Source organism: Rhamphochromis longiceps, linkage group LG1 (assembly GCF_057381845.1).
Source record: "Rhamphochromis longiceps isolate RC_006_pf linkage group LG1, R_longiceps_female_GT1.1, whole genome shotgun sequence".
NCBI classification, from domain to species: Eukaryota; Metazoa; Chordata; class Actinopteri; order Cichliformes; family Cichlidae; genus Rhamphochromis; species Rhamphochromis longiceps.
Window position 1 is genome coordinate 36,749,658 of NC_140557.1, and position 20,137 is coordinate 36,769,794.

At 40.3% G+C, this 20,137-nt stretch overlaps 1 protein-coding gene across 1 annotated transcript; it reads right to left on the reverse strand.

The window, feature by feature from the left end:
• Positions 1-1,359: 1,359 nt before the first annotated feature.
• gch1 (GTP cyclohydrolase 1) lies at positions 1,360-19,666 on the reverse strand. Its single transcript, XM_085408099.1, has 6 exons — positions 19,306-19,666; positions 13,276-13,385; positions 9,173-9,228; positions 6,905-6,936; positions 6,124-6,208; positions 1,360-5,177 (listed from the first exon to the last, which is right to left on the reverse strand). Exons 1-6 carry the CDS (start codon positions 19,664-19,666, stop codon positions 5,051-5,053), a joined length of 771 nt encoding a protein of 256 aa, XP_085264225.1. The 3' UTR covers positions 1,360-5,050.
• Positions 19,667-20,137: the final 471 nt, after the last annotated feature.

The following is a 20,137-nucleotide window of genomic DNA, read 5'->3' on the forward strand; positions in this document are numbered from 1 at the left end:
TCAAAATTCTAGGGAAGTCTGACATATTTGTTTCACGTGCACTTAAAACAACATATCCATAGTCTGAGGTAATAACTGGATACACACCATGTTTCTGATGTTTTGATAATAATTACAGTGAAGGGCAGTTTTGTCTGAATTTCAGGGCAGAAAATTACAGTTCATCAAATAATTTATTATGTACATGCCTGTAGTTTGGCTATTTGATTTGTGCCATCTGGCGTCATAGATAAACATAAATGGGTATCATCTACAAAGTAATGAAAACGTATGCAGTGCTTTCTAACGATATTGGCGAAGTAAGCTCGTATAGAATAAGAAGGTCTTATGTCACCAGTACAGTCATGAAGCTCTGTCTGTGTCATAGCACAGAACTTTATGACTGACTTTTGAATCTATCAGATGGATACGATCTTTTTCTTGATTTACAATGACTTTTTAAACAATTCTTGAACTAAAGGTAAGATTGGTAATCAGTCTCTATTTAGCTGAGACAGCTGAATAGACTGAGGGCTTTTTAAGGACTGGTTTAATTACAGCAATCTTAAAAGCCTGTGATACATACCCTACTAATCCTACTAATACACAAAATCTCTATCTGCCCTCCTACACAAACAAGACAGGTGCAGCCAAACTTGGCACACAGGTACATGTTAAGCTTTTATTTAGATTACATATTATAGTGATTGGTGGTTACTAGCAACCACCTGCCAAAGGACGAAAAATCTATAGCATTTATGCCTCTGTAACTCCTTATAAAAGCACAGTATAAAAAACATCCATTTTATATCCACAGAACATCAATATTAAAATATACTTATATACCACCATTAAAATTACATTTTTACAGTATGCAAGCACTCAGGGAGACACACAGAAAGGGAGCTAATTAATATACGTAATCACAACACACCAAACAAAACTGTACTTAGGATAAATTGATTTTATTAGCTGCTTTAGTCCTTCGCCCTCTCCTCACCACCAATCAGTCACGGCAGATGGCTGCCCCTCCCTGAGCTTGTTTCTACTGGAGATTTCTTCCTGTTAAAATGGAGTTTTTCCTTCCCACTGTCACCAAGTACTCACTCATAGGGGGTTGGTTCCCTGTACTATTGTAGCGTCATGAAGCGAATGTTTTTGTGAAATTGAATATTAAACTTTTTGTAGCTTTTGTACTTTACATAGTAAAATATTGTTCATAGCTACTTAAAAAGCAAGTGGTGCATGAACACGAAACTTCCAAAGTCAAAAATTTTCCTTGTCTGCTAATGTTGCATGAATTTACGGAAAGCTTTAAAGGAAATAAACTTACATGTAAACTTATGTGTGTGCTGTGAATAAAGACATGGGCGCTGCTGTCACACAGAGGTTTATTTTCTTTGATTAAAAAGTCTTCAACGTGAACACAGTACATGATGCGACAATGATGTCGAAGGGGCCAATGAACAGGCTTTCCTTCTCGACAAGGCCAGAAAAACAACATCAGAGCTGTTTGTTAGCGCCCATCTTCACTCCAACACACGCGCACACACACACACACACACACACACACACACACACACACACACACACACACACACACACATATCCAGTCATCATGTTGCACGTCACAAGTTAAAACCTCCCAAAATCTGTCTGGGGACAATTGTGATGCATTGAAATGTAAAAGCATGAACAGCACACACACCTCTCACCATACTGTTCATCTGCTGGCATGCAAACTGTATGCACAAACAAATGCACTAACTCTCACACACACACACACACACACACACACACACACACACACACACACACACACACACACACACACACACACACTTCATTTGCCTCTCATGGAAATGACAAATTCCAGTTTGGTTGATAAAGATTGGTTTTGTTGTGAGAAGCGAGTTGGCACATGAAGGCAGGCCCTTGCAAAGGACCATAAAACAAATGACAACGAAAAAAATCAAATAAAACTCAGAACACTGGTGTAATGTAAAGATGCAGTCTGAATGTTTCCATTGATGATTCCACGCAATTTGATATTAAAATTATGTTAATACAACAACAACAATAATGTCAATAATAATAATAATACATACGTCATGGTAAAGACTCTAATTTAAATTTGAGTTGTAAATTAATTTAAAAAAAAAAACAGACTGAAGGGCTAAAAAGTTGTGACAGCAAATTTTAGAAATGAGGTTCTTAAAGAGTGACACAGTGTTAAAGTGACAAACAGCATGTTTAAAGCTCAAACGCATGAACCAATGACACAAAAAATCTTATCCAGGGCTATAGCTGTTTGTAATTACGTTTTCTATTTATACTTTTTTTGGGGGGGGGTTCAAATAAATGTAGTTGGAAAGGCCCCAGAGTTCAGAGTGATACTGTTAAAATGGTTGGTCAGTCTAACACCTACGTTAATATATGTAAAAACATTATATTAAAAAATTAGTCAGCAGGTTTGCTTTCAAGCAACTTAAAGAAGTCCAGATGCTTTTCTTTGCAAGCTCCTTTGACTACGATGACCTGGATGACTGAGAACCTTCACAGACGTCAGCAGGTTTAGTTTATAAAGACTTTATGAAGCCTGAAAAGAGAGCCCAGAGAAGGTTCAGACCACTTGAATTATAATATGCTGAGAGGTTGTTGGTTTTTTGGATGTTTTGACCAATGGCCTTCAAAGCTTTGCACTGAACCTGTTACACTTGGCCTTATTTTATGTCATATATATTGTTCGAATGGTGGACACTTACATTAAACACGGCCATTTTCACTGTATGTACAAGCTCAGGATATAGGCTGCTCTAAATGATTGGCTTCAGGCCCTTTTTTCTACCATTGACTCTGTATGATGTCACAAGGAGGGGAAATCCTAAATATGGTCGTCTCAGGCACACAGCTCTGAAACCCGTGTTGAACCATTACTGGATCAAACAAATGACGAGTTAATGAGATAATTCTACCTTTAGCACCAATCTGTTGAGAGGAATGGCCACAAAATCAGGTTTATCTACTTACTGAGGAAAAAGTAGACAGACAATAGCGAAAACTAGTATATTTGAGGTCACAACAGCAGTGAGAAGTAAAATGTCCAGACTACAGTGCTACAAGCAATGTTCCATCTAAGCTGCGCGCGTCTCTGCGCACAGAAAATCTGCATTGTGCACAAAAAAAAATCTAACCTGAATTGAAATTAAAATAAATACGTTAACAATTCTATTTTGCAGTATTAGTCAATAAGTGACTGGCAGCTCCCGTATAGGATTATAACGATGCCACCTTATCCCATAGTCCAGCCAATAATGCGATTCACACTCGTATATACGCAGCTAATCAACGTCGTCGGCAGGCTATGACAGCGTCCTTATGTGCCGACACCGGTGTTTTAGCTAGCAAAGCGGCGTGGCTAACGTGGCTTCCCACCACATCAATGACAACGTGTACAACCATTGGAGATGTGAGCAGGACAGACAGCGGTGTTTTGAGATGTGAGAGATTTGCAACGTTTAGCGCAAATCTTGTGTACTTAGTGTGTAGTGTAGTCAATAGGTTGTGTGTGTCAGAACAATGAGGCGACTGCTGAATGTTACAGGTGTTACAGGAGTGATACATCTCCTGTTGTCAGGCCTGCAGGTATCAGGCTTGTGATGTTCTCCTTTATCTCATAGTGGACAGAAATTATTTTTTGGAGTGGCACACATAATTTGTGTGGCATCAAATTTGATGCAGAACAGCTGATTGTTCTGTAGAAAGTTTGAAATGTTTATTTAAAAAAACGCTTTGGCTGCATTTTTAGGTAAACAGCTGCAAAAAACTTTGTTTACAAAAGTTACTTTTTTGAAGAAGTAACTATATAATTAATTGCCCAACATTTGTCATTATATACTGCATTTTGCAGACAGAGAGTTACAGACTCTCTCCCAGACCACAGACTCATAATACAAGTCAGAAAACAAAAGAAAGTTGTGTTTTCAAAATTGGAGTTCAAGTTATTTTTACTTCCAATAGTGTTGACATACTACACAGGTCATGAACAAGATTTGAAATTTTCATTGTAAGTGGGCTAAAGCACTTAATTAAAAGTAGTCTAACATAAATGTAAATGCTGTAATTTGATTATTTTGGATGGATTCGATGCTGGCGTGACCACAGTGCACACGTCTAATGTTGCTCACAGTGGTTCAAGGGACTGCTCAGGGAGATTGTGTGTTCGCTCAGAGACATGAAAATTTAGAGGGAACATTGACTATAAGTATCTGAGTTTGCACGTTTGACCAAGTGCTACCACATTAATAGACAGATGAAGCCGTTAATTTAAAAAGGGCTTGTAGTGACACGGACTCCTCTGGGCTGTTAGACTGTAATGGAAATATTTGATGTTTTTCTAATGCACTTTGGTCAGGGTTAGCTGCCAAGTGTTGCTTGATGTTCTCTCTGAATCTACTGACTTAACATAGGCACCGCTTTTAGTGAGGACATTCTTTGGATTCTGATTCCTTAGTTTTTCAAACCTAAAAGTATTTTTGTTTTGTTTTTTATGGCTTTCAGTCAACAAAATCTGAACCGCTTAGTGTCAAAATTACAGATAATTAAGGAAATACTGGTGGAAATATTTATGCTGTTAGTTTGCTTTTGTCTTTGTGTTATTTACTTGTGTCAGTGAGTATCCGGAGGAGTTAAAAGGACCGGTTACTTTTACAGGGAGGGAATTCTCTCCATAAACTGTCCTTCCATTTTTCCTCAAGGCCTGTGACTGATATTTGAAAGACGAGCACACACACACAACACAAAAGAGCTCAAAGTCTGTCCCGTCGTCTAAAAGCAAACAACGTGTAAACCAGTGGCCTCGCACTAAAATCACAGAGGTAACAGTTCACTTTATCCGATGAGCACAATAACACAGAAAACACCCGCCTCTGCCTTTGATGAGATGGAAACAAACACACGCACACACTTGTACAAACACACTCACACACACACGCAGGTAGCACGGCAGCTGGTTCATGTAGGTTGGAGGTAACCCCAGGCAACAGGAGGAAGGCGAGAAGCTTCATCCCCCTCAACTTTTGATGAGCCTCAGAAACTCGTCGCGGGTTTTTGGATCCTCTCTAAAGTTCCCCAGCATGGTGCTGGTGACGGTTTTACTGTTCATCTTCTGAACGCCTCGCATCACCATACACATGTGACTGCAAGGAGGAAGACAGGAAAGATAAAAAGATTTGATCCAAAAGAAGAGACAAGTGCAAAGACCAAGTCATTTATTCGCTGAGCAACTGAAATGTTTTTAAACGGTTAGAACCTGGAAATTTGTCCAAGAATTTGCGACAATATCATTGAAGGTGAAGAATTTCACATTCAGCAAGCAATTTTTGATTTCTCAGGTCACCTGGTGGGAGGACACCGAAATAATCTCTAAACAGTTGTGGTCTGACTTGAGGTCCCTCTCAGACAGAATGAGAAAGTTTTGCAAATAATTTCCATCATGTTGGAATCAATCTGAGCCAGTCTGTACCGAAGAGTGCAACTCGTCTGCAACACATTTTGATTATCAGCCGGTCGTATTCTGGTTATCTCATATATAACTGTTAACTTTGCACTGTAGGGGGATCTTTGTGAGATTTGCCACATTGTAATAATCGTAGTGTGGAACTAGCTAACAACACTGACTCCTTAGTGGCTTTCAAAGTCTCTTGCACTGTTTTTCCTTGGCAGTGCTTGTCCTGTTGTTTGTTGAAGGTCATCCTGCTACACTGTAACAGACAGATGGTTCATGCAATTGCCACCCAAGTGTTTGTTTAAAGTTCCTGACCTTTTCCAACCCTAATTCTAACTTCCTGTCCATGTGACAATTCATAAAGGGTTTCAAAATACTTTAATGCCTATACCATGACAACATTATCATTTAAGAACTCTTAAGTGGTAATAAGCCATGTTTTAATACAGATCCTGGTTCCTTCTGGAAATGCAGATTTCTCACATTACATTTATTCCCCCTGAAAGTTCGTGCAGTGACAACAAACCTTTACAGTTGGGCAGAGAAAAGAAGACGAATGGAGAAAGCAAGGGAAAGGAACACAAGATAATACATTTTAAAAGTAAAAGGTCATTTCACTTGTTGGTTCATGTACGTACGTTGCCTCGATGACAACTCCGACCCCAGTGGGCTGCAGTGCCTCTGTAATAGCTACAGCGATTTGTTTGGTCAACCTCTCCTGAACTGTGGACAGAGAGTACAAACAGACGTACGGCCAGAGCAAACAGTCAGGGATCAAGGGCAGTGCTGGTAGAAGTATTCAGTCCTCACAGGACCTCTGCTAACAAATGATCATTTACTGTGTTCGTGAGCTTTAATGTGGCTACATCGTTGTGTAAACATCGCCACAGATGGAGCTAATAAAGCTTTAATTACATTACACACCGTCAGGTAGTTTTTTTTTAATTTAATCAAAGTGTCAGGGCTCTCAAAAGGGACAACACATAAACTTGAGTATTTATGAGTTGGTCTTTGTTTTCATGCAAAATGTTTGATATTTTTACCATTTTGGGTCAAATCAATATCTCGCATAGCGGTGCTGAAGTGGTTACTCGAAGAAAAAAAAACAACTCAATTTTTGTTGTTTTTAATGGAAAATCATTCAAAAAACCCTCAAACTCAAACATTGAAGGCTCACCCAAAACCATAACCTGCTTTACTGTGCTTTCTGTACTTGACCCTGTAGGGCTTGACTTTATATTTGGGAAAAGATGGATGGTCACACACATTTTTACATCCAGCCCTTCCTGTCAGATCAAATGCAGTAAACCAACAGAATATTTCCCTGTGAGATGTAAAATAAAAGTGAAATAAAGCTAGTAAAAATCAAAGTACAAGCACACAAAAACTGCACGTTGACAGGAGGAGTTTATTTATTACCTTGTAGTCGACGGCTGTAGATCTCAACAATCCTGAGGAGGAGAGGGAAAGCATTAACACAGCCTCAGGGGAAATATGAGAGCAGTGAGTTTTAGCAGCAAAGATTAAAACGGTAAAAATAAATAAACATTTAGGGCTGACTCATGAATATAGGAAGGAAGACACAAAAAATGTGTTTTTTATGAAAATCTAAGTGAAAGAAGGACTCTGTTTTGGTTACTTTTCACTCAGAATAACTTCACTGAATAGACAAGCTAGAAAGGAATCGCCACATCCTGGCAACCGAGCATTTTTTCAACTAATGTGTTGTCTACAGTATTAAAAAATCCTCAATAATACTATTATTTAAAGCATGTAATCCTTGGTCCTTTTAATAAACTAGTGCCAACTACTATCTACAATGAGCGTATAATAACATACATTTGTATTTTTTTAAACCTGAACTGACTGGGGCTAGAAAAATGATCAGTTATCAAGACTTTTTAATCTTAGTATACGCCCCCTCCTGTCATTTGAATGGACATACACAATAAACCAGCTCCATTCAGTAATTTTAGAAGCAGACGCAGCTCTTGTAGATGTGCAGAATCCACCCGGTCTTCCCCTTCAACCTGTTGCTCTTCTCGGTGAGCAAAACCACTTTGGACAAACTCGACCCAAATCACCTTCAGGGAAATGTCACAAGAACAAACAGGCAGGCAGCATGCAGGAGATAACCCACTTTTTTTTAAGGGAGATGATGGTGTAGCTAAAATCTTATTGGAGGCTTCAATGCAACTGGAAATTTTAAGCAAACAGCCTGCTTACATTCAGTGATGCAGATAAGACTTTGATGGTTGACAGCACCAAGAGATCATTATTTTATTCCTTAAATGATGTGAACTTTTTTGGTGGTTGTTGTAGGTCCAGGAGTCATTTAGAAAGTGCAAGCGTCATGGCTTTCTTATCCTGACATCAAATGTGATGCGAACAAGTCTTCCCGAGTGTTCTCGAGGCTTTAGCTGGTTTGGGCTCACTATCCACTGAGAGAACGATTGCCTGGCTGTTTTTCTTTTCCCCTAAAGATAATGTGATAATGGACACAATGTGCTTTGTTTTAAAGATGCAAAAGGGTCTGTATCTGTATAAATACACTTTATAATCATTTTTAATCATTTGATCATGACTGTGAAGCAAATTTGATGACTCTCTGACATGTGTAATAAAGCAGCGGTCCCCAACCTTTTTTGCGCCACGGACCGGTTTATGCCCGACAATATTTTCACGGACCGGCCTTTAAGGTGTCGCGGATAAATACAACAAAATAAAACTAGTACCGGTACCGAAAAAAAGAAAATTTATTCATAACACACGTGAAAAGACCCAGGAAAACCGAGTAAACGATAAAAACGATAACAAAATAACGCTGAAAACCAATAAAACCCCTGAAAACTATACATTTCACACCTGAGCCTCAACTCTCGCGGCCCGGTACCAAACGACTCACGGACCGGTACTGGTCCGAGGCCCGGGGGTTGGGGACCGCTGTAATAAAGGAATAACAAAATTATAATAAAATAACATTGGATGGAACAAAGCGCAAGGCAGTATTTTAAAGGTTATTCTTTGCAGGTCTAAATGTTTGTTAACCAAATTTGAACTATATCAGCAGGCTGATAATATATTAGCCATTTGCTGATATACTGGTATTGGCATTTGTAAAAGTAGATAAATGAAAATTTAAAAAGTACAGAGGAGACAGCAGAAACAGAAAAAACAAGTCATAATTACTAAATATCGGTACTGGCATCTGTCTTAAAAACTCGTGTATAATGATGTGAAGCTTCACTGGCGATCTGCCTGAAAACAAAGCCAAACTTTATAAAGAAACCTTATGACCGCAATCATGAATATCAAGAGCTGTCACTCTTATGTCAGTATATTTTTTATTATTTTAATTATTTTGTTAGGAAAAAAAACAACATTGTGATGTTCTCCATAACAGAAAAATAACTATATTCTCTTGAGATAATCTTAAAACTTAATCTGAAAGTGTAGTTTACTGATTCCACTTGTAGGGATTTCACTTAGAGATGCTCTAAGTGAACGGTGTAGCTGCTGCCGTCGCAGTGACTCTCCAGTACTGCGTTAGTAAGGGGTGTTAGCCTGTAAGCCTGAGGGTATTGGGGTCAGTGGGTAGTACACACACAAGTTTAAATAATCAGCTTAAACACACACACACACGCACAGATAATGTGACAGTTATGACAATAGAGTAAATGTACTTACCTGGCTAGCTTGCTGAGGCCCAGAACTCTCTTGTTTGGGAGGTATCCAATGTGAACCTGCAGAAAGTGACAAGCTCAAGGTTAACCCTGCTCTCATTCTGGCTTATGATACAACTCACTAATGGTATAATTATGAACTGAGGTGTTACTGATCCCAGCTCAGCTCAACGCTGCACGGCGGGACAGCTGTTGCTGAACGTGTCAGCCAGTATAGCTAAAGCTCTCGACCTCATTAGCCTCAGTTCTGATCGTTTCACATACTAATTTGACTACGTTCAAATCTAATCTTCAGCTTCTCGTAACATAATCAGAGTTTCTCGAAACTCATCACCAAGTAGCTGCTGGGCTCACAGCAGATGTCTGCCCCTCCCTGGTTTCTTCCTGTTAAAAGGGAGTTTTTCCTCCCCGCTGTTGCCAAATGCTTGCTCATACAAAGTTGTGTGCTTGTTGGAGTTTTTTCTGTATAACTGTAGTGACCTTACAATATAAAACATCTTGAGGTGACTATTGTTGTGATTTGATGTTGAATAAGTAAAATTGAACTGACTGTACAGGATACTGACCCTCCCCGTTTTCTTATTAGCCGTGCTTTCATGACACAATTCTTTCTGATACTCCAATAAATAAAGATTCAGTTGCACAACTAAAACAAGTGTGGCCACGTTATTCTTAGCAGAAACCTTTATCTTGACCCGGATGGGCCTCACAGTCCGCTGGTTGCCCCGATCATGTAATAAAGCTGTTCTTTTTGCTACAAGTGTTCCTGAAGCGTCAACCTTTCTCAGATTCATCTTCTTCTCCATGCAGCTTGGAAGTAGGTGAAGTTGTATTTTAATTTGTTCTTAGCCTCAACCTCAACACGGGCTTCTCTTTTTCATCTTTCTTTGTTTTCTCATCACACTGGTGTTTGAAGCTCCAACTCTGATCGATGGATAAGCACATCTTTGGCACAAACCAGTGTTTTAATCCAAGGACATGGCCCTGCTGTACACACTCCTTCCAACCCTACTGGATCTCTGGTCAGACATATTACATCTTTCTTCACTGACAGCTCAAGAAATGCATCCACCCCGCCCAGCAAACTGGAGTTAGTTAAAAGCTTTGCCATCAGGAGTAACAGTTTAAAGAGAAAACAGAATAAAGCCACAGGTGTACACTAATTGCCAATGCCAAGTTTCGCACATTAGGTACGAAGTGAACGTCAGGTTGATACGAACAACAGGAAGGAAAAGGAAGGCAATGAAAACCGAAGAGGCAGGCGGACAAGACGAGAGAAGCGAGAGACAGAGTCATCAGCTGGAAAATCACTGCTCGATGGCTGCAGGCTCCAATTCTCATACACACACATATACACACCAACACACACACTGGTACGCTCCACTCAAATGTCAGACGCAATTTTTTGACAAGACGAGAGAAAGGGCAGTGGCAACATGCGTGTGGAGATCTCTTTTCCCTTCAGATGTTACTTTTTTTAGTTCTCTGCTGCAGCGGCCTGATAGACCGACATCAAACGGGCCGAGCATGGCGGCTGCTTTTTTCACTTATCTGTCCCCGTTAGTCAGATTTACTGCCTCACGCTGTGAGTGAGGAGGGGGCAAGGCAAACAAAAAAAACCTCCTGAGGTTTACAACAGCTTAAGTGTAACACAATAACACTCCAACTCTTTTTCTTTTAATAGCCATATTTTGTTCATAGTTCTAAATATTTTGGCATATTTACTATTTGGAGGTTTCTCACTTAACCTGCTGGCAGCTGTTCTCAGCATCAGGCTCCGATTAAATCATTTTATGATACGAGGAAAATGTTGGGGACATTTTGCTCTGTTCCCAGTCAGGATGATCCCACACTGGTTAAATAATGTTGAGGTCCAAACTCTGCAGAGCCAGATATTGTTCCATTGTGTATTTTTCCATCCAGGTGTGCTTTTACTGCATCGGCAGTGTGTTTATGATTATTGACGATGATAAGCTGTTGCTTAAAAATGAAACTGTTGCAATAAGATCCTTTCGAGTACTGAAAAGATGGCTGTAGATGCAGGTTGTGCTGCTGCACAACCTGCAATGATTTGAAATTCAATTTTCAAATGTGGATTCATCACATTATCGGCCCACTAACTGTATGATATGGAATACATCAGCCTTTTCTCCCTCTTTCCCTCCCTCGAGAGTGGCTACTTGACACATGCCCTTTTAATAAGACCTTTTTTGATAAGGCTTAAGTAAACAATAGATGGATGAACTGAAGGGTCAGGTCACTGCAGGGTTTGTTCCTGTTTCTTAAGGCATGACTTTTAAATACTGTTCACCTGCTGCAGCTAGACTAGCAGCACTTTGAGAATCCCTTTGTTAGTGCAAAAACAGGCTTGTTATTTTTGGCATTTATTTTTAGATTTAAACAAAAAAATCAAAGAAATTCTGGGTGGCTCAAGCGTTTTGCACAGTACTGTATGCTGATGGCATTTTAATATAGAAGTATCAAAATAAAATCAGGTATTTAGTCCTTGAATTGACTGATAAAAGTAATTTTTGTAATCATTCATATTTTTAGGACACTACTGAATACGTTACCTTTGTAAAAGAAGGCTGCAGATCATAACGCAAGTTATTAAATACAATATTTGGAGTGCCAAATGTCCTGATCAAACCAAACTGCTTTGTTTGTCCACAATTCATAGTTCTTTGGTTTTCCCAAAGCTCAGTACCCGATTGCTTGTTTTCCACAGGAAACACATCGCAGGGAAGAAGCAATTATGCCTGAATACAAGAACAAAGGACACATGTTTGTTCCAGTGTGTTTTCTCTTCAAACGTTTTCTGAAGAGTTGACATGATAGCATCTCTGCTGACTGCAAATCAGTCAAATGTTTTTAAACAGCTTATTCACTGAACAGCTGGCGACTACCTGCCCAGCAGAAGAGGAGGACCGAGACACCGCAAACAGACAGCCGGAGAGAGGGGCTGGATAAGAGGAAGTGCTGCTGATGATGACAAGAGGGGTGGGGGGGATTGATGCACATGAGTGGACACACTGCGAGAGGAGGCGTTTGTGTGATTCACTGCTGTCATCAGAACCCATTTACACCCGGTGGAAAAAGATCAGCTGCCAGCCTCCATTGTTTTAAATGACATGCACCTGCAGGTGAAGACGGAGGGAGAAGGGAAGCAGAGGAAGAAAAGCAGAAAGAGGGACGAGGCCAGTCTGCCGGTTGGTGGAGAGTAATGATATCAAAGGGGCAGAGAGGAGGCTGAAAACAGATCTCAGCTAATCTGATTGCTTCTAGTGTTCTCTGATGTCCAGACAAACGTCAGAGAGAAATGGTTTTTGAAGATACACATCTGGTTGCACGGCTTGATGTTTGTGGCAATTTTTTGTGCACTAAATTATGGGAAAATATATATATAGCGAAGTGCCTTGTGAGTAAAGCAGAGTGTTTGTTTATGTGTCTCTTTTTGCAGTCCAAAGATGCAATGAGATGTCAGCCACATCACATGGACTGCAGCTCCCTTTCTGCCCCAGCGGTCACCTGCATCTTTAGTCATTGTCCTGTTCCCATGGATGTAATTACATTTGTATCTAGTTGGAGGAGCGTGTCATTCTGTTTAGAGAAAATACGTTTTTATGTTGAATTTCATAATTTAAAATCAGGTCATTAAACAAATTATGACATTTAATGATGTCATTTTTAAAGAAAAGGTGCTAATGCTAATGCTAATTCCTCCTGCCCTTAGAAAATGAAGAGGTCACTGAACCGTTTGATGGGTATAAAAATGATGATTCCAGTAATGAAGCTTATAATGAACAGCAGCGATAAACAGAAATGTAGCATATTCTGCTATAGGAAAGTTACCAGGTTAAGCATTCAGCTAAGGAGGCCCACAGCAACCCTGCCGTGTCTCGTGGCCTGTTTATGTAATCATTCACTCAGGGAGCATGAAGTCACGTGCTTTACTAATACGAGATGGTGCGCACTGGTAACAGGTTCATTAGGAGGACTACTGAGCTTGTTCTGCGGGCCCCAAATTCCTGAAATGCATGGAATATCCTCATACACCATCAAGTTTGTGCTTTCAGAATCGCTCTGTGTGTGTGTGGTTTCTTTTACCCTGCCAAAGATGGGCACCAGGTGATGTTCACACATGGAGAACATGTCGATGTCTTTCACTATCACCATCTCATCGTGGTCTTCATCGAAGATGGCGTCATTCAGTACGTCTGAGGAAAAAAATGGGAGAGATTAAACATAAAGGAAAAGTCTAAATAAGGAACGGCAGAATAGATCAGCATGATCGCAAAAAGTAAATAATCAATCAACCAAACAAGAAATGCTGCAAAAAATTCAGGTAACAGTCAAATTCAGGCAAAAAGAGGTTTTTTGTTGTTGTTTGGCTTAAATTTTAAAAAACTAAAATAAAAAAAACAAAAACAATGCAGGATTTTTTCTTCTTGAGGGCAGACAGACTGAAGTGAACCAGCCATGCTGGAGGATGCCGGGTTCGCCTTGACCATTCAGCTGCCACGCCCTTTACGATGGACTTCAGTGTTTCTCTCTGGCAAACACCACTGTCTAATTATAGCTCTGCATCCTCCTTCGTGTGGTTGCCTTATTGCATTTTTTGGTTGCCGGGGTTCAATAAACTGTTTTATCTTTTGAACGTGACGGCGCAGACGCTTCTCGCTCTCATCGCAGCAGTTTTTAATTTCCTGACTTGCTATCTGCAAGAGGGAGAGGACGGAACACGGAGGGGTGAGGTCACCAAAACAACAGAACACACTGACTTGTTGCTTCGGCTTCTGCTGCTTATTTTATCACTGTGCACATAAAGGGAGAGGCCTGTGGGGTTGACAAGACCGATACATATTTTTCCTGTCACCACCTTTTTTTGTATTTTAGCAAGCTAACAACAAATTAGAGCAAACCACAGTGTTCAAATGTTGACCTGATCACCAACATTATTATAGCTCACACTTTAATGTCTGAACCATTCATTCTTGTAATCATTTTTCCAATAGACTAGAGTTGCAATGGTTAGTTCAATAACTGCCAGTATTTTTGTTGTTATTTTTCCAGTTCAGGGTTGAAGGGCCTTTCTCAACTGCCAATGAGCGAATGGCAGGATACGGCCTGTACAGGCTGCTGTTCCATGAAACTGCCAATATTTTAAAAAAATCACTGAAATCCTTCTTCAAGTAAAAATAAAAACAGACATTTTTAGCCTCTTATATACGAAGAGTCTCTGTTTTGCTCTGTTTTATTTATTTTATTCTGTTTTATAACACAAAACTCAGGAGTGGAGCTTTGGACTGTTGCTCATACAAAACAAGACTTTTAGAAACATCATCTGGGGGGATAGGAAACCTAAGAAGTGTATTTTGGTCTTAAACAATTTTCAAACCTCAGGCAAATTTCGGTGCACCTCATATTTCATTACAGGGTGATGATGAAGCCATCTACATCCACATGCCCCCCAATTTATAGTGACCATCTGGAACTATATGATTCTAGCTTTAGAACAGACAGAAGACATCCACAGGAGCAGGGCTTTCAAAGCTTTGCAGTCTTTTAAACACTGGTTTTTGGTTTAATCTGGGGATGAGCAGTACTGCTGGCTTTTTAGGTACTTCTACTGGGATCAGCAAAGCTGGATATATATTTTAACCCTGTGGATGGAGGCTTTAAGAATTCCATCTATCTAAAGTCTATGTGGTGTCTCTAAGGCAAGACGTATTGACCTACAAACGAGATCCTGAATGAGTGCTGCCTTCAGGTTGACACGGTAACAAAGCGGTAATCGTGTTTGAAAGTTTTGCAATCAAGAGCAAAGTTAAAATAGTGTGGGAACACAGCAAAGTCAATAAAGTGCTACACGAAGCAACCAACAGTTTATTCAACCTTTTATTACCGTCAGACAAAAAGTGCACTTTTGAATAAATTTAATATGGAAAATACTAATTTTTCCCTAAATTTGGCACCATTCAAAGTATTCAGAGTTGCTGTTTTCAGAGACCCTGTCAGATCATGCATGACTAGATTATTGTAAGATCCAAGAAAACTTAAAACTGCGACTATTTCCAGGAAATTTCTACAAGCTAAAGTCAGTCATTTTTAATAATAATAATAATAATAATGGATACTTTATTGATCCCCATGGGGAAATTACTTGTTTTTCTCTGCATTTGACCCATTCACTCAGTGAAGCAGTGGGCAGCCCACTAAGCAGGCGCCCGGGGAGCAGTGTGTAGGGACGGTACCTTGCTCAGGGGTACCTCAGGGTAGCCGTTAAGTGGATTCGAACCGCCGACCTTCCGATCATGGGGCAACCACTTTACCTACTGAGCTATCCCTGCCCCTAAGGTTTACTGGATCTACAAATACCAAGACTGTGTGAATGAATTAGGACTGTAAGAAAAAGTGTGAATGCTACACAGTGCTAAGGGGTTAAAACCTGCCTGATCCAGTTTGTTGCAGCAATGTCCTCAGATCGAGCTGTTGTAGTGAAGCACAGTCATCCTTTAAGGTCATTTCAGTCATTACAGCTTCTGAACCTCTAGTTCAAAGGAAAGTTTCATTTCTTTCAGACATAATCAAGTGTGCACCCTGAAGGAAAATAATGATAATCAACATTAACTAAGCAAAGCCAACAAAGGTTGGCTTGGACACCCTGTGGCTGCCAGAGAGAGACCAGGCATTTATCAGGTAATGACAGTGTTACTCATCATCTGTGCTTACAATAGGGCTGCCTCCTGTGTGTGAATGAATACCACAAAGACGCACGCAGAATGAAGAGGCCACATGTTATCACGTTTTGAGCGAAGCAGGAAATGGTGCCGTGAATGACAAAAGACATAAGCAAATAATGGGGACACAAACTCACTGCTCCAGGTTATAGATAAATAGGAGTTTGTGCTGAACAGTCAGAAGGTTTAGATGATGACTCAGATTCTCAGTCACCATGCAGCACATGCAGGAAGCTTTCTGATTATTCCTAAAATTTTTTAAGCTTGCTAAGTGGCCCTATCATACAGCCTGGCTCATACGTAACTGTCTTCAGTGACGAGAAGAACAAGGAGTTTTACACAAGATGTTATGGCCCACAGCTTGATGTCACATTAAGTGGTCATTCTAATATTGGCTGTAGGTTTGGATACAAGGTAGATAAAGGACATCCACCCAGCATTCCAATAGGATGATGCTGCCACCACCATGCCTCACTGTAAGGATGGTAATAGCAGGTGATCGGCAGTGTCATTCATTCATAACAATTCATTATTCACATTAATTAATATTTTCTCATCCAGGGAGGATTGTCCTGTCTCAAGATAAAATGATAAAATTAAGATGGTTTAAACACAGATACATAAATTCAGATTGGAGCAGAAACAATTTGTACATTAACTGTTTAATAAATTGCCAAATAAAAAAAACTGTTGTTTTCTTTATTTATTAATCAGCTGGGTGTTCTTCTGAGTTATGATCTTGTAAACCACTCTACAGATGGAGGCATAACCAAGATAAAGGGAATTACTCAAACTTTGTTTGACTGATTTGCAGTGACCCTTTTCTTTTCTTTTTTTTTTTTTTTGTTACAATGAGTCCAATCCATGTCATCAAAAAGCACCTTCAACACAACAGAGCTGCCAGACTCAGTCACTGTGTGGTTTAAGCCCACATCCTTCTATCACTGCATGCCTGAAAATGTGGTGGAAGATGTAACAGACCGGCGATGACAATGCTTAAAATTAAGGTTTAGATTTTAAAAGGCCTCCTTTCACTTGTTCATGTTTTGTAAGACATTTTTCATGAAGAACATGCAACCATTTGGTGAGTCTAACTTATTTCTCTGACAATAAATTAAAAAACAAACAAAAAACAAAACAAAAAAGAAAATATGCTTTGGTTTTTTGTTTTTGTTTTAACAATTCTGTAGAAACCAATTTGAGCGTTAATAGGCTGATGGTTAATGAAAACATTAGGTGCAAACTCCATCTACTTATGAATTAAAAGCATGACATTTGCACTAAACAGAAAAACATCTTCCTTTAAATAACAGCCAGGGAAACATTACAGATCAGAAGTCCTGTTTAATCCCTGCATAACTTTTCTTTACTAAGGTTGTGTTCGTCATGTGCTCGACAGCAAGAGGATTTTAGGCTCAGGTTGTGATGAAAGCTGAACCCATGACCCGCACACACAAACACATAAACGCACTGAGCAAACAGTGCGATACTTCTCTCAAAATGCTATAACTCTCCACAAACATCCAGCTGCGACCTCCAATACATGTGTTTTTTGTCTTCTCTGATTTTCAGTAAGTCAACGGGGAGGCTCCTGCAACAACCAATCAGCAGGCAGATGGTGCAACGCCACCGCCTAAACAACAACGCATGCAAAGCCATCATTGTCCATACCATCAACTGAGAAGAGCTGAGAAGAGCTTCAGGTAGATGTAACCATGCTATGAGTTCAGTCAGGTTAACATTAAATTAAAAAAAAAACAAAAAACAAACATGAATTAACTGTCTCAACTGGTGCCCACACATGTTTCTCCATTGCATTCCTTCTTTTTAAAGCTTCATAACACACACACACACACACACACACACACACACACACACACACACACACACACACACACACACACACACAACCCCAACACCCAAACTACCTCCAGATGCAGTTCTGGAGGGGGCAGATCCCCAAATCTAGCCACTCCAACATGCTGAAGGATGGAGAAAAAAGCCCATGTGGAACTGACACTGCACAGCCCTTCTTCAACGTGCTGCAGTAAACCTCCTCACAGCAGCAGGCCAGCCAGCCGGCTCAGCTGGACCAAACATGACATAAATCTAGCAAAGCCTCGGAGAGTGGGTCTTTTCCACGACGACTTTCACCTAAAAAGTTTTAAAAAGAACTGTCTCATCACATTACCTGATATAAAGGGCTGCAAGTGATGATTATTTACTTTTAGGGATGTATCTAGAAATTAATCTGGCAATTTAGTAGTCATTGGTATTAAACCTAAAGTTTGACGAGAGTCCTTGCACACTAATGGATAAATCCTCAGGAAGCAGGATATGGTGCTTTTATCAAATGTTTTATTAGCTTCAAACAAGCAGAAACAGCACAGGTGAAGTAATGAAAACATTATAAGATTCTTATATTTGTATTTTAGACATAATTATTGTTTTGTTTTTTTCATTTGGCAGGAAACACAAAATTAAATCCATCTTTCCACTGAATTTGTGTTTCAGTTGTGTGTGTGTGTGTGTGTGTGGGGGGGGGGGGGGGGGGGGGGGGGGGGGGGGGGGCTTTTATTTATTTTTATTGGTTTTTTTGTTTTTTGTTTTTTGAGGGGGGAGGTGGTCTCCCAGCGTTAATCAGTTAAACATTACATGGCTGTGAGCCAGCTTCTATTATATAATCAGCTTGTGAGGTAGATGCATTGTGCTTATGTGCTTTATTTTATGCTTAAATTACTTGAATATATTTTACCACACTTCTATCTGAAAAGCAATAAACGATGATTTGCTGTGTAAAGCTTAAAACTAAAACATAAAAGATCAAATGCTGCTTTCGCATGAATGATAATTCATGATAACACTGTTATCTGCCTTTCAAACTTAAATCTGCTTTTCCTTTAAAAAAAATCACGTATCCTGTCCCACTACTACTGTCCAAAGCTTTACATTATTAGCGTTATGCATTCACAAAAATATGACGAAAACCGGCTGAGAGGGGAAACTCTTGAATTTTATAAAAGCCGTTTATAAATGATGGTAATTACTTAATTATGTATTTGTCAGAGGTCTCGTCTCATTTTTAAATTCCCCCCACTCAGATTGGCACCTGTTAAAATACTTTATAAAGAAGCCGATGACCTCGATCACCTGACTTTTTTTTTTTTCAAAACCAATAGGAACAAAGTACACCCCACTAAAACAGTCAAGTATCACTAACTGTGCTATATTTCCCTGTGATGGTCCTGACGGAGCACATGTGCACTCTCGGCTCTTTGCGCACTGAGTTTTGGGACGTGTTCTTTCTCCTGTCACACCTGTTGACCGCGGCGCAAATCCCCGGCACCTCTGAGCGGCTTTGTGGATTTAAAAAACAAAAAACAAAAACACAACTCACCGATAATTTTCTCCTGGTAGCCTTTAGTGAAGAACTGCATGGCCGTGGCAGCCCTCCAGGGGGTTTTGAGGAGTCCCTGCCGCTGCGGGTTCTCCCCGAGACCCCGCAGGATGGTGGTGTAGGCAGCGGCCAGGGACGGCAAGCTCATCTCGTTGTCCTCCAGGCTCCTGGTGCGCTCCTCCTTCCAGCTCTCCATTACAGCGGAGGTCGACCGGTGCGGAGCGGATTCTGCTGCCGGTGCCTGAGGACCGCCGGCTGCCCGCTTCACCATCCCGTCAAAGTGGCCGTTGAGCACGGAGCCGCCGTCCCCGTTGTCCTTCTTCTCGTTTGAGCTGTACTTGTTCTGCTTGGAGCGGTCCATCGCTGCGGTTCTCTTGCCTTCTTAGTTGAGCACTTGTTGCATCAGTTTCTGACGGGTACTTTAGTTTGAGTTCAAGTGGGCGACACGGTTGCAGCCTCAGCATCCTTTATAACAGCAGGATAATCCAGAGCGAGCTCCTATTGGCTAGCCAGATCTGAAGGGGCGGGGCCAGACCCCCCTTTGACCGCTATCTGCTTTGACTGTGACCTGCTGCTTGGAATCATTCTGCAGTTTGTGGAAGGTAACAAAGTGCATTCAGTGTGTTTATTACTATGGCCAGATTACATAACAGCGACCACTGACCTCTCTTAGACAGGAGCACGGTTCTAACTGTGCTGCTTACAGTCCTTCATCTCTTCAATCATACATGTATCAGTGTCTGAGTATATTACAAAGCCTTTCGCCAATCTTCGTTTTCTTTTTAGAGTATCTGTTGATTTTGTTTTTTCTTTAGACTTTTAAAACACAGGC

Excerpts from the sequence above, each read along its gene's own strand:
- gch1 (XM_085408099.1), bottom strand. The coding sequence starts at position 19,666 with ATGGACCGCTCCAAGCAGAACAAGTACAGCTCAAACGAGAAGAAGGAC. Across the intron at positions 9,229-13,275 it reads TGGTGCCCATCTTTGGCAGG|GTTCACATTGGATACCTCCC; the intron begins GTAAAAGAAACC and ends CACTTTCTGCAG. Across the intron at positions 6,937-9,172 it reads GGCCTCAGCAAGCTAGCCAG|GATTGTTGAGATCTACAGCC; the intron begins GTAAGTACATTT and ends TCTCCTCCTCAG.